Source organism: Leucoraja erinacea, chromosome 11, assembly GCF_028641065.1.
Source record: "Leucoraja erinacea ecotype New England chromosome 11, Leri_hhj_1, whole genome shotgun sequence".
Classification (NCBI taxonomy): domain Eukaryota; kingdom Metazoa; phylum Chordata; class Chondrichthyes; order Rajiformes; family Rajidae; genus Leucoraja; species Leucoraja erinaceus.
In genome coordinates, this window is record NC_073387.1 from 24,455,911 (window position 1) to 24,469,393 (window position 13,483).

A 13,483-nucleotide genomic window follows, 5' to 3' on the forward strand; every position below is an offset into this window, starting at 1 on the left:
GGAGTAATACAGCATGGAAACAGGCCCTTCGGCCCAACTCGTCCATACTGACCAAAATGTCCTATCCAAACCCGTATTCGGTCCATATCCCTCTAATCCTTTCCTCTCCATGTAGCTGATCATTGTGGGCCGAATGGTCTGTTCCTGTGCTGTATTATCCTATGGCCTCCTCTGGCCCAGGGTATAAGCCCCGACAAATCCACAACCCCCCCCCCCCCCCTCCCCTGGATTGGGTCAGCTATTGCCCCCGGTTGTGGATTGTTCACCCATCGTCACTTTGTTAGAAAGTAACAACAATGCTCTCTCTCTCTCTTCTTTGCCCAGAGACCCGAGGACAGGCCTCCGTTTTATGATCTGCTGAATGATATCAGCGAGCTTTCTGAGTGCGAGGAACCCTGAGCAGAGTGTGGGACCGCTGTGCTTTCACATGGAGCGACGCACTCTACACACACGAACACTCCCAATACTGGGCAACCTTCTTAAATATTTATTTATTACATTACTGACATGATTTTGTTCTCCTGGGGAACTGGAATCCTCCGGAGAAGTTGGGCACGTCCTGTGGAATCTTCATTGGTGTGGCTGGGTGTAGATGAAGGAGGAATCCTGCCTACTACCAACCCACAGGCACAGAAACTCACACCCCTCAACATGTATGATGAGCGTTTGACGGCACTGGGCCTGTACTCGCTGGAGTTCAGAAAGATGAGGGGGGACCTCATTGAAACTTACCGAATAGAGAAAGGCCTGGATTGAGTGGATGGGGAGAGGATGTTTCCACTAGCAGGAAAGTCTAGAACCAAAGGGTACAGCCACAGAATAAAACCATGTACCTATAGAAAGGAGATGAGGAGGAATGTATTTAGCCAGAGGGTGGTGAATCTGTGGAATATATTGCCATAGAAGGTTGTGGAGGCCAAGTCATTGGGTATTTTTAAGGTGGAGATGGACAGATTCTTGATTAGAATGGGTGTCAGGGGTTATGGGGAGAAGGCAGGAAAATGGGGTTGAGGGGGATAGATTAGCCATGGTCAAATGGTGGAGCAGACTTGATGGGCCGAATGGCCTAATTCTGCTCCTGTCTTATGACCTTATGAACTCAAGGGAACCCCCACCCCTTCACCCTCCCCTTCACCCCCACCCTCTCCCACTCCCCTCCACACTCACCACCCTCAGGATCAGCTACACATCCCGAGGTTCCCTGGGACAATGGGGCCCTGGGTGTCGGTGAGATGGAACTTGAAACCACCCCTCACCCCTCTTCCTGTCCATGGAATCACTCCCTTTCTCTCCCCCTCCCTCCTCTCACCCCACTATCATCCAATCACCCAGTACAGTGGCAGAGCTGCTGCCTTGCAGTGCCAGAGACACCGGGTTGAAATTGACCCCGGATGCTGTTTGTGTGGAGTTTGCATGTTCTCTCTGTGACCATGTGTGTTTTCTCTGAGTACTCCAGTTTCATCCCACATCCCAAAGACTAATTGGTCGATTAATTGGCTTCTGTAAATTCCCATTGGTGTGTAGGGAGTGGATGAGAAAGTGGGATAACATGGAGCTAGTGTGAACAGGTGATCAATGGTCGGCATGGACTGGGTGGGCTGAAGGGCCTGTTTCTACACTGTATCTTTAAACTAAACTAAATGAATAAGCACTCAGGACTATGCTGCTGTGAACATTCACTCTTATTGTACAATGTAAATAAAATAAACAAGCTCTCGGAGGTGAAGTGTTAACACGCCGTGTGAACAGAGAAGCTCCTGATACTGAACTATTCTCCTGTGAATTAGTGGGTATAATGTATTATTGTCACGTGTCCCCACATATGGTGAAGAGCTTTGTCTGTGTGTTGTCCAGTTAAATCATACCACACATGAGAACAATACAACCCACACACAATACAACAGGTAGTGCAAAAGGGAAAAGACCAGAATGAAGAATATAGTGTTACAGCGTTATGGTGTTACAGTTACAGTGAAAATGTCCTAGGTTTGCCATGATGTAGGTGGGAGATGGGAACAATACCCTCGCTTGTGGAAAGACCGTTCAGACACCTGATAACGGAGGGGAAGAAGCTGTTCCTGAGTCTGGTGGTGCATGCACTTTCAAGCTTCTGTACCTTCTGCCGGACGGGATCGGGGAGAAGAAGGAATGACTGGGTTGGGTCTGGGACAAGTCTTTGATTACAGTATGTTGGCTGCTTTCTCGAGGCAGGGTGAAGTGCAGATGGACTGGGTTACATCCACAACTCTGCGATTTCACACAGACGTGGGTAGAGCAGACTATCTTGGGCAAATGCAGACCTCGCTAATCTGCAGCGGCTAATTCTGATGTTTAAATCTGGATTATATTTTTAATTTCCATCCTATTTTAACACGACATTTCAGATTTTAATGCAGAGGGTGTGCGGAACTGTGAACAGGTTTCCCTGCCCATCAATGCAGTTAACTTGAGTGAGTGGGTTTTAGCTATCGCTGGGGCGAGGACAGGACAGGTTTGGGCAAAGCTGACCCGACTCAGTGACGTCACCGACACTAAGCTGATCGGCAGTAAATCCCAGCCTTGCTCCACAAAGTGACCTGCCGTTCAAGGTCACACCAACCAACCCCTGAGGAAGGGTCCCGACCCAAAACATCACCTATTCCATTTCTCCAGAGATGCTGCACACCCTCTGTTACTCCAGCACTTTGTGTCCTCTTTTGGTAAACCAGCATCTGCAGTTCCTTGTGTCTCCACCTATCACTCGCCAAGCTTTGTCCCACTCCTACCCGTCTTCCAGCTTTCACCCCACCCCTCAATAAAATCACATTGAAGGAGGCTCCTGACCCAAAATGTTACCTATTCAATTTTTCCAAGGATGCTGCCTGACCCTCTGAGTTACTCCAGCACTTTGTGTCTATCTTTGGTATAAACTAGAATCTGCAGTTCTTTGTTTCTCCATTCTCCCTTCAATTGACTCCATCTACACCACGCTGCCACGAGCATAAACAAGGACTAGTCAAACCCCATCACTCCCTGTTTTCCCGTCTCCCAGAGGTACAGAAGTGTGGAAACGCACACCTCCAGATTCAGGGACTGTTTCTTCCCAGCTGTTATCAGGCAACTGAAACATCCTCTCACCAACTAGAGGGGGTGGAAGATTGCAACCTTCACGTGGTCCGCCCTGTTTCGACTAATGCAATTAACTCGACATGCACAAACGGAAGATCAAATAGAACAAGTTGTCCAACAACTTTAGGCTGTGCACGCCACATGAAAGAAGACCAACTAGAGAGCCTGACCCCCCATCGATCTCATTGAAGACCCTTTGACTATCTTTAATCGGACTTTATCCTGCACTAAACATTATTCCCTTTATCCTCAATCTCAATCTCAATCCTCACTGACTGCAACAAAAGCTTTTCAATGTACCCTAATACAGACCCAGGTTCGATCCTGACCTCCAGTGCTGTCTGTGTGGAGTTTGTACGTTCTCCCTTTGGCCGCATGGGTTTCCACCGGGTGCTCCAGTTTCCTCCCACACTCCAAAGACGGACAGGTCTGTAGGTTAATTGCCCCTGGTGTGTTGGGATAGATTGTCCCTGGATGTGAAAGTGGGATAGCAGGAACTAGTGCGTGAATGAGGGGAAGAACCTGGGGGAGTTGAATATGATGTGATGGACCCAGAATATCCCCCCCCCCCCCCCCCACACACACACACACAGTGCGGCGCTCCCTCACCGCCCCCCCCCCCCACAGTACGGCGGCGCCCCTCACTGCCCCCCCCACACAGTGGCGGCGCTCCCTCACCCCCCCTCCCACAGTGCGGCGCTCCCTCGGGGGGGCGGCGGGGTCGGGGCGGCGCTCCCTGCGGCCATCTTTGGCTTTGTGTCGGAGCGGCGGATCTGCGGGAAGGAGGTGAGTCCGCAACCTCCCCGCACCCGGCCGGGACCCGCATCCCCCCCGACAACCGCTCCCGGGGACCCCCCACCCCGGCCCCGACCCCGGCCCCGACCCCGCCGCGCAGCGCAGCGCAGGCCTCCACAACCTGCCGCCCCCGGAGTCGCATCAGCAGCGATTCTCTGCAACACAGGCTGCGGATCCGCATCCCCTCCTCCGCATCCCCGTATCCCATCCGCATCAGGGAGCAGGAATGGTCCCCTGAACCGCACCGCGTCCGCATCCGCCCCCCGCCGGCTCCGCAGCGCAGACGCCCCCCGCCCGCAGTATCGCCGAGAGGTTCAGCCGAGCGGATCCACAGGGAGAGGGTTACAGACGGGGAGGGAGGGTAGGGGATTACAGACGGGGAGGGCGGTGCCAGAGAGGGTTACAGAGGTAAGGAGGGGGATAGGAAGTTGCAGGGTGGGGGGGTGGCAGAGGGGGGGGGGGGGGTAGCCGGGGATAGAGAGGGGGGGGGGGGGGGAGGTTTATAGAGACAGGGAGTGGTGTGCCAAGACTACAGAGATATGGAACCAGCTGTGATGAGCTGGACAGGGAGGAGGTGAAAGTGGAAGGATGGAGTCCCTCCCCCAGGGCCAGCGCTAGATATTTCTGTTCATTAAACTGAATGATTTCCATCAGAGTCTGAGGTGACCCGTTCCCTCCCCCCAGGGTCATTGCGAGCTGTGTCCTGGTCGCTGCCCACTGGCCGGATCCCGCAGCTCACCGATGTCCAGTCACATGCAGACCCTCCACCCCGGGCAAACCTGGCCGCTGGGTCAGGCCACCTCGGCTGATGCACCTATATAACCATATAACAATTACAGCACGGAAACAGGCCATCTCGACCCTTCTAGTCCGTGCCGAACACATAATCACCCCTAGTCCCATACACCTGCGCTCAGACCATAACCCTCCATTCCCTTCCCGTCCATATAACTATCCAATTTACCAACCTACCGCACACTCAATGGCGAATCTGTGGAATTCTTTGCCACGGAAGGCTGTGGAGGCCAAGTCAGTGGATATATTTAAGGCAGAGATAGATTCTTGATTAGTCCAGGTGATAGAGGTTATGGGGAGATGGCAGGAGAATGGGGTTAGGAGGGAGATGTAGATCAGCTACTACCACACTGACCTTTCTGTCCTGGGCCTCCTCCTTTGGCAGAGTGAGGCCACATGCAAACTGGAGAAACAGCACCTCATATTTCGCTTGGGCAGCTTACAACCCAATGGTATAAACAGCTGGTGCAGCAGCATCTATGGAGCGAGGGAACTAGGCAACGTTTCGGGCCAAAACCTTTTATATTTGGCCTTTGTCGACCAGTCTGCTAATCTCCTTCATCTGTATCCACCAATCACTCGCCAAGCTTTGTCCTGCATCTACCCCCTTTCCATCCTTCTTCTTCCCCCCTCCCCCCCCCGTTCTTCTCTCCACCCCCCCCCCCTCCGCAATGAGCCTGAAGAAGGATCCTGACCTGAAACGTCACCCTCCCATGTTCTCCAGAGATGCTGCCTGACCTGCTGAGTTACTCTAGCAGTCTATCTTCAGACATCGTTCACTGTGGCTTTGTCAATTTAATTTATTGCCTCCTCAAAAATCTCCATCAAATAGTTGCACTATGATTTCCCACACACAAAGCTCTGCTGACTGGCCTTTCCAGCAGCCGTGTGTGGTAACTTATCGAGAAGGGCCACACATCAAAATTCACCGCAGGCAATGCTTCCCTTATCTAGTCTGCCAGCTGCAACCTCCAAATTAAACTGGCCATCTGTCAAAGTGACTTCCTCCCACCGTCCACGGGTGTCCCGCCCCCTCACAGGCACTTCTTGTTTGCCCTGTTCTTCTTTTATGCGTAAGTTCATAAGCAGCAGAATAAGCCCATTGAGTCTACTCCACCATTCAATCATGGCTGATCTATCATTCCTTCTCAACCCCATTCTCCTGTCTTCTCCCCATAATCCCTGACACCCGTCCTAATCAAGAATCTGCCCCCCCCCTGCCCCCGATGTTGTAGTTAAGGGTCTGAGGAAGGGTCTCAACCTGAAACATCACCTATCCAAGTTCTCCAGAGATGCTACTGACCCGCTGAGTTATAGTCACCGAGCACCAAAACAGCCCTTCAGCCCACTTGCCTATGCCAACCAAAATGCCCCATCTACACTAGTCCCCCCTGGCTGCGTTTGGCCCATATCTCTCTAAATCTGTCCTGTCCATGTACATGTCCAAATAGTTCCAATTAAATATTTCCCATTCATCATAGGGTCACACAGCACAGAAAGAGGCCCTTCAGCCCAACTTGCCTATTCCGACCAAGCTGCCGCATCTACAGTAGTCTTGCCTGCCCGTGTTGGCCCATATCGCTCTGAACACCACTAAAGAGGGGTGTGGGGGAGACAGGGAGGGGGTGGCACGTGGGGGGATTAACTGCGAGCCTAAACTGGTATGGCCCAGTGCCAGCGGTGTATTTAGATCAGGTTTATTGTGATCTGCTCCAGTACAGTGAGGTACTGAGAGCTTTGTTTACAGTAGCATCACACGCACATAGACACAGACAGCACACAGACACGTCAATTATACAAGAATCACGTGTAAATCACACTTAAATCATGCAGGAATCTTGCATAAATCACGCATCATTATGTATAAATCAAGCATAAATTATTTGTAAATTTTACACAAAATGTCTAAAAGACTGAAGACTGCAAAAAGACATTTGTGCAGAACACAATTAGCAAACAAGGCAGTGCAAGAGGTGGCCCCTCGTGATCCGTGGCTGAGGTAGGATTAGGGTTGTCGGGTCAGTTCAAGAACCTGATGGTTGTAGGAAAGTGGCTGTTCCTGAAACTGGTGGTGTGGGACTTCAGGATTCGGTATCTCCTGCCCTTCCCCTCTGCAATCAGGTCCTTCCATAAGCTAGGGCAGTGATTCCCAACCTGGGGCCATGGCAAATTTCACGGGGGCCACAGAAACATTTTGGGATTTCGGGGGCCACAGGTTCAATGAAGGGGGCCACAGAGCTACCACCCTGTTGCCTCCTAAATTTCAGTTCAAATAAATTTAAATCTATGTGGTTGAAATATTTTTGATATTTGTGGAATAGAATAAGAGAGAATATATGTGCAATTAATAGACACTGATATTTCTATGGAAGGCATTATAATATTGAAGTACTTTTTTTCCGCTAATAATGTCAGGGGGGGGGGGGGCACAGAAAAATTAAAAGATCCCAAGGGGGCCATGATGTAAAAAAGGTTGGGAACCACTGAGCTAGGGTATTGTCCGATTCACAACTACCCCATTGGGCACATTGGACTTTGTCCCTGGAACTGGTGCGCTACAATGCTGAGAACTATATTCTGCACTCTGTAACTTCCCCTTTGCTCTGCCTATTGTACTTATGCTTGGTTTGATTATAGTATGTTTTATGAAGAAAGACTGGATAGACTTGGTTTTTACTCTCTAGAATTTAGAAGATTGAGAGGGGATCTTATAGAAACTTACAAAATTCTTAAGGGGTTGGACAGGCTAGATGCAGGAAGATTGTTCCCGTTGTTAGGGAAGTCCAGGACAAGGGGTCACAGCTTAAGGATAAAGGGGAAATCCTTTAAAACCGAGATGAGAAGAACTTTTTTCACACAGAGAGTGGTGAATCTCTGGAACTCTCTGCCACAGAGGGTAGTTGAGGCCAGTTCATTGGCCATATTTAAGAGGGAGTTAGATGTGGCCCTTGTGGCTAAGGGGATCAGGGGGTATGGAGAGAAGGCAGGTACGGGATACTGAGTTGGATGATCAGCCATGATCATATTGAATGGCGGTGCAGGCTCGAAGGGCCGAATGGCCTACTCCTGCACCTAATTTCTATGTTTCTATGTTTTCTATGTATAGTATACATGATCTGATTACATATTAATGATTTGGATGAGAAAATGGAATGCTTTGTGGCCAGATCTGGGGATGGTATGAAGATAAGTGGAGGGGCAGGAGGGGAGGTACTCTGCACAAGGACTTGTGCAGGCTGAGAGAGTGGGAAAGAAAGTGGTAGATGGAATAAAGGTGTAGAGTATTTTCTACTTTCAATTTTCGGAAGTGCAAACGGACTAGGGAGTGCTGGTGCAAGATTCTCAAAAACTTAATTTACAAGTTAAATCGGTGGTAAGGAAGGAAAATCCAATGTGAGCATTTATTTCGAGAGGATTAGACTTAAAAAACAGGGATGTAATGCTGAGGTTTTATAAGGAACTGGTCAGACTGCATTTGGCGTATCGTGAGCAGTTTTGGGCCATATCTGAGGAAGGATGTGCTGGCATTGGAGGTGTACGACAATGATCCTGGGAATGGCTGGAGTTTAGAAGGATGAGGGGTGACCACATTGAAACTAACCGAATAGTGATAGGCCTGGATAGAGTGGATGGGGAGAGGATATTTCCAGTAGTGGGAGAGCCTAGGATCAAAGGGCACAGCCTCACAATAAAAAGACATATCTTTAGAAAGGAGATGAGGAGGAATTTCTTTAGTCAAAGGGCGTTGAATCTGTGGAATTCATTGCCACAGACGGAGGTGGAGGCCAAGTCATTGGGTACTTTTAAAGTGGAGATTGACAGGATTAGTACGGGTGTCAAGGATTATAGGGAGAAGGCAGGTGAATGGGGTTGAGAGGGAAAGACAGATCAGCCATGATTGAATGGTGGAGTAGACTCGATTGGCTGAATTCTACTCCTACCGTATAACTTGGGAACAGGATTGGGCAGCTATTTCTCCTTCAATCTTCTGTTTTCTATCTCTTCTTTTTCTCTCTCTATTCTCTCTCTTCTCTTCTTTTCTTCTTTCCTTTTTCTCACTGTTCGGTATCACGCCCTTCTCTATTTTTCTACTATTCTCTTTCTTTTCTTTCTTTTACTGCTTAAAAAAAAAGAAGTTGTACATAAAATGTAACATGTCAACATATATTAGGTATCTACAAGGTACCACATCACTGTACTTACTTCTAATAAAATACAAAATTTAAAAATGAAAAAAAGGATTGGGCAGCGTGCAAAACCTCAGTTAAATGTGACCTAAATAAACCTAAACCAGTAGCAGTGAGAAGAGGGCACAGCCCGGATGGTGGGGATCCTCGATAGGTCCAGGGGATGATATTTATCCCTCGGAATCAAGAGTTGCGAGTGTATATGAAACGGAACAACGAGACTGCTATGAGGCAGGTTTTCCGGTCCATAACGTGCCGTTGTCGGTGGGATCGTGCTGTGCGTGGATTGGCTGTGGTGTTTCCTGTGCTGCGGTGTGCTTTGTGGAGGGGGGGGGGGGGGGGGGGGGGTGAGGGGTGAGTGTGGGTGGGGTCGTGCCGGTGCAAGGCCGGGTGTGTGACTGAGAGCGGCCAGTTGACAGTGAGGAGGGGGAACGTTTCGATTGTGGTGAGTCTGACAGCGAGGGGAAGGGGAAGTCAGTGCGGATGTGTTTTCAACACAACAACCTGCAATTATTGCAGTTTGCTGAACGTTGTATGTTTCCCGGGTAACTTGGTGTTGGACCGATACCACGGCTGACCACGCCTTCCCCGCCGTCAATGCCTGCTCTGGCCCAGTCTCAGGCCAGTATCCTTGTTGTCCAGAGGACCGAGGTTCAAGGTGAGAGGGGAAAGATTAAATCGAAACATGAGGGGGTAACATTTTAACACAGAGGGTGGTGGGTGTATGGAACTGGCTGCCAGAGGAGGTAGTTGAGGCAGGTACTATCACAAAGTTTATGAAACATTTAGACAGGAATATGGATAGGAAAGGTTTAGAGGGATAAGGGGCCAAATGCGGGCAGATGGGACAAATGTAGATGAGGTACGTTGGTCGGTGCGGACGAGTTGGGCCGAAGGGCCTGTTTTTGTGTTGTGTGACTCTGACCCCCCCCCCCCCCCCCCCCCCCTGCTGTCAGTGCGAGCTCTGCCCGCTCTCAGGCTCAGAGCAGAGCTGAGGCCCTTCAGTCCAACTCGCTCATGTCAACCAAGATGCTCTATCTACACTAGTCCTACCTGCCTGTGTTTGGTCCATATCCCTCTAAACCTTTCCTGTCAATGTAGGTGTCCAACTGTCCTCTTAAAAGTTATTGTACCTGCCTCAACTGCCTCCTCCGGCAGCTCGTTCCATACACCCACCTCCCTCTGTGTAATAATGTTACCCCCTCGTGTGTCTATTAAATCTTTCCCCTCTCACCTTAAACCTCCGTCCTCTGGACAGCATTGGTGCTGGCCTGAAAATGTTGCCCCTCGGGTTCCTATTAAATCTTTCCCCTCTCACCTTCAACCTATGTCCTCTGGTTCTTGATTCCCCTACACTGGGGAAAAGACATGTGCATTCACTCGACCTGCTGTATAATGACAAATGACAATTAATCAGTCTTGCATGTTGAGAACGTGGAGAGAGCAGAGTCCACGGTCAGCTGGTCTGCTGCTTGTGTGGCTGGGAGGTTATCGACCACTCTGGCCATTGGCCAGTCAATTGTTGACCGGCAGGATCTGTGGCTGTAACTCATTAACTGCCTGGGTCTCTCGTGCTTCTCTTCTCGAGGGTGAGGTGTGGGTGAAGTGACCTCTCCCGGCCACCGGGCTTGACCGGGCAGAGCGATAAAGGTCAGTGGGGTCGGGTCAGCCTCCACCCCTGGGTGTGCGGTCACTCTGGTCCCCTCTGCTGCTGGACACACCTTGGGTCAGTGTTAAGTCTGTGAGCAGACGTGTGCCGGTGTGGGTGACGGGAGCGAGGGAGAGAGACTGGACTGTGTCATAAAGTTGGTGTCTGGGTTGTGTTCAATTGCCTGCAAGGCTGTAATGCTGAGGCTTTATAAGGCGCGGGTCAGACTGCATTTGGAGCATTGTGAGCAGTTTTGAGCCCCATATCTGAGGAGAGAAGTGCTGGCATTGGAGAGGGTCCAGAGGAGGTTTACGAGAATGAGCCTGGGAATGATTGGGTTAACATATGATGAGCGTTTGATGGCACTGGGCCTGTACTCGCTGGAGTTTAGATGGATGAGGGGGTACCTCATTGAAACTTATCGAATAGTGGAAAGCCTGGATAGAGTGGATGTGGAGAGAATTTAGAGCCAGAGGGCACAGCCTCAGAATAAATAGGTTGCTTTAAAAATATGTGGAAAGGGTGGTGAATATGTGGAATTGATTGTCACAGACGGCTGTGGAGGCCGCCACTGGGTATGCTTGTGGAAATGTTGATAGGTTCAAAGGATTGCAAAGGTTATGGGGAGAAGGCAGGAGAATGGGGTTGAGAGGAAGAGATAGATCAGCCATGATTGAATAGTGGAGTAGACTCGATGGGCTGAATAGCCTAGTTCTGCTCCTATGACACGGTCTTGCCTCTTGAGCCTTGGCATCCCTTGTACCTGGCTCAGAGGCAAGGAATGGGGGAACATCTCACACCCAGAGGGGCCCTTGGATTAGCCGAGGGGAGTGAGGGGGAATCGCTACGTTCAAGTGCTGAAGGAAGCGTGTGTTTTTGTCGATGATCTGCCTTTGTCCTGAATGAACATGGAACAGCACAGGAAGCGGCCCTTCGGCCCACAATGTCCGTGCTGAACATGTTCCTCCATTCCCTGAATATCAATGTGCCTTTGTCAAACACCACTATCATATCTGCTTCCACCACCATCCCTGGCAGCGAGTTCCAGGCACCCACCACCCTCTGGGTAAAAACACCTGCCCCGCGCAACTCCTTTAAACTTTTCCCCTCTCGGATTAAAGCTGTGCCCTCTAGTCACAGTCATACAGCACGGAAACAGGCCCTTCAGCCCAACTTGTCCATGCCGACCATGGTCCCACCTGCCCACGTTAGGCCCATATCTCCAAACGTTTCCTATCCATGTACTGGGTGTACATGTACCATGTAACTGCTGTTATTGTACCTGTCTTAACTACCTACTCAGGCAACTGGTTCCTTACTCCCACCACCCTCTGTGTGAAAAAGTTCATATTAAATCGTTCCCCACTCCTCATAAACTCATTTCCTCTGGTTCTTGATTCCCCATACCCTGGGTAAAATACATTGTACTTTCACCCTATCTATCCCCCGCATGATCTTATACACCACTACAAGATCAGCCCTCACCTCCTGCACCAGGGAATAAAGTTCCAACCTGCGTGTCTCTGACTGAAGCCAATGCTGACACTTCCTCTGTGGTCCAGGCTCCTGCACTACAAGGGATTTCTGCCTCACTCTCTCACTCCCTCCACCCTCCCTCCCACTCCCTCCCTCCTCACTCTCTCCCTCTGCCCTCTGCCCCACTCCCTCCACCCTCTCTCCCACTCCCTCCCTGCTCACTCTCTCCCTCTGCCCTCACCCCTCCAGCTCACTGCCCTCCTCCCCCTCCCTTCCTCCCCCTCGAGACTTGTGCTTGTGGTTCTGTCTCGAGCTGAGCTTGGAGGTTGAGGGGAGCTGGGGGGGGGGGGGGGGGGGTTGGGAGACGGGGAGACGGGGGGGGGGGGGAGTTGGGGAGAGGGGGGGAATGTGTGGAGACTGGGAGACGGGGAGGGGGGGAATGAGTGAGGGGAGACTGTGAGCAGTGTGAGCAGCTTCACTCCCTTCCCCCCCCCCCGCCCACCGATCGCTTCCTGTCCTCATTCCTGTTCTGCTTTCCGTGCGTCTCTGTGTTTGAGCATTGAGATTATGTCCGGGTCTCCCCTCTTCACACCCCCCCCCCCCCCCGCACGGTCAGACTCAGCCCCGGGGGAGGGTGGGGGTTTGGAGGGGCTGTTGCCTGTGGAACTGGACTGCCTGTCTCTCAAGGGGCGGAGGGGAGTCAAGACATCCTCAGTGTCTGGGAGTGAGGGGTGGGGGGGGAGGATCAGGCAGTGGAGGTAGACGGACGAAGCATGGGCGGGGGGGGGGGGGGGGGGGGGGGGGGGGGGGGGGGGGGGGGGGGGGGGGGGGGGGGGGGGGGGGAGGAAGATAGTAGAGGGGGAAAGGGGGGGGGGGGGAGTGGGGGGAGAGTTGGGGTGGATGAGAGAGGGGAGGGGAGAGAACCAGTCCTATCTGTCCCTGGGTGGAGAAAGGGCAGAGGGGTGGGGTGGGGGAGGGGGAAACATAGAAACATAGAAATTAGGTGCAGGAGTAGGCCATTTGGCCCTTCGAGCCTGCACCGCCATTCAATATGATCATGGCTGATCATCCAACTCAGTATCCCGTACCTGCCTTCTCTCCATACCCCCTAATCCCCTTAGCCACAAGGGCCACATCTAACTCCCTCTTAAACATAGCATTTTAGCTATTATTATTTAGCTATTATTTAACTATTATATATTAATAGCAAAAGGATAACAAGGGATAAAGTTGGCCCATTAGAGAGTCAGAGTGGACAGCTATCTGCAGAGCCAAAAGAGATGGGGGAGATATTGAACAATTTATTTTCTTCGGTATTCACCAAGGAGAAGGATATTGAATTATGTGAGGTAAGGGAAACAAGTAGAGTAGCCATGGAAACTATGAGGATCAAAGAATAGGAAGTACTACTCTTTTGAGAAATATAAAAGTGGATAAGTCTCCAGGTCCGGACAGAATATTCCCTATGACATCC

General features: G+C 51.0%; 2 protein-coding genes across 5 annotated transcripts in view; both read left to right on the plus strand.

Moving 5' to 3' along the window:
* The window catches only part of LOC129701591 (tyrosine-protein kinase ITK/TSK-like), a 33,649-nt gene extending 30,668 nt beyond the window's left edge, over positions 1-2,981 (plus strand). The window contains exon 17 of the mRNA XM_055642867.1: positions 325-2,981. Coding sequence (XP_055498842.1) covers positions 325-399 — 75 coding nt within the window. The 3' untranslated portion in view covers positions 400-2,981. The remainder of the gene's footprint in view (positions 1-324) is intronic.
* An 864-nt stretch (positions 2,982-3,845) lies between these two features.
* Positions 3,846-13,483, plus strand: part of cyfip2 (cytoplasmic FMR1 interacting protein 2) — a 47,636-nt gene continuing 37,998 nt past the window's right edge. The window contains exon 1 of one of the 4 annotated variants that reach the window (XM_055642869.1): positions 3,846-3,894. The gene's annotated coding sequence lies outside the window, so the exon portion shown is untranslated. Of the gene's footprint in view, positions 3,895-9,257; positions 9,331-9,389; positions 9,544-10,470; positions 10,536-13,483 lie in introns of those variants that run through there. The other 3 variants (XM_055642871.1, XM_055642868.1, XM_055642870.1) reach the window with 3 other exon arrangements.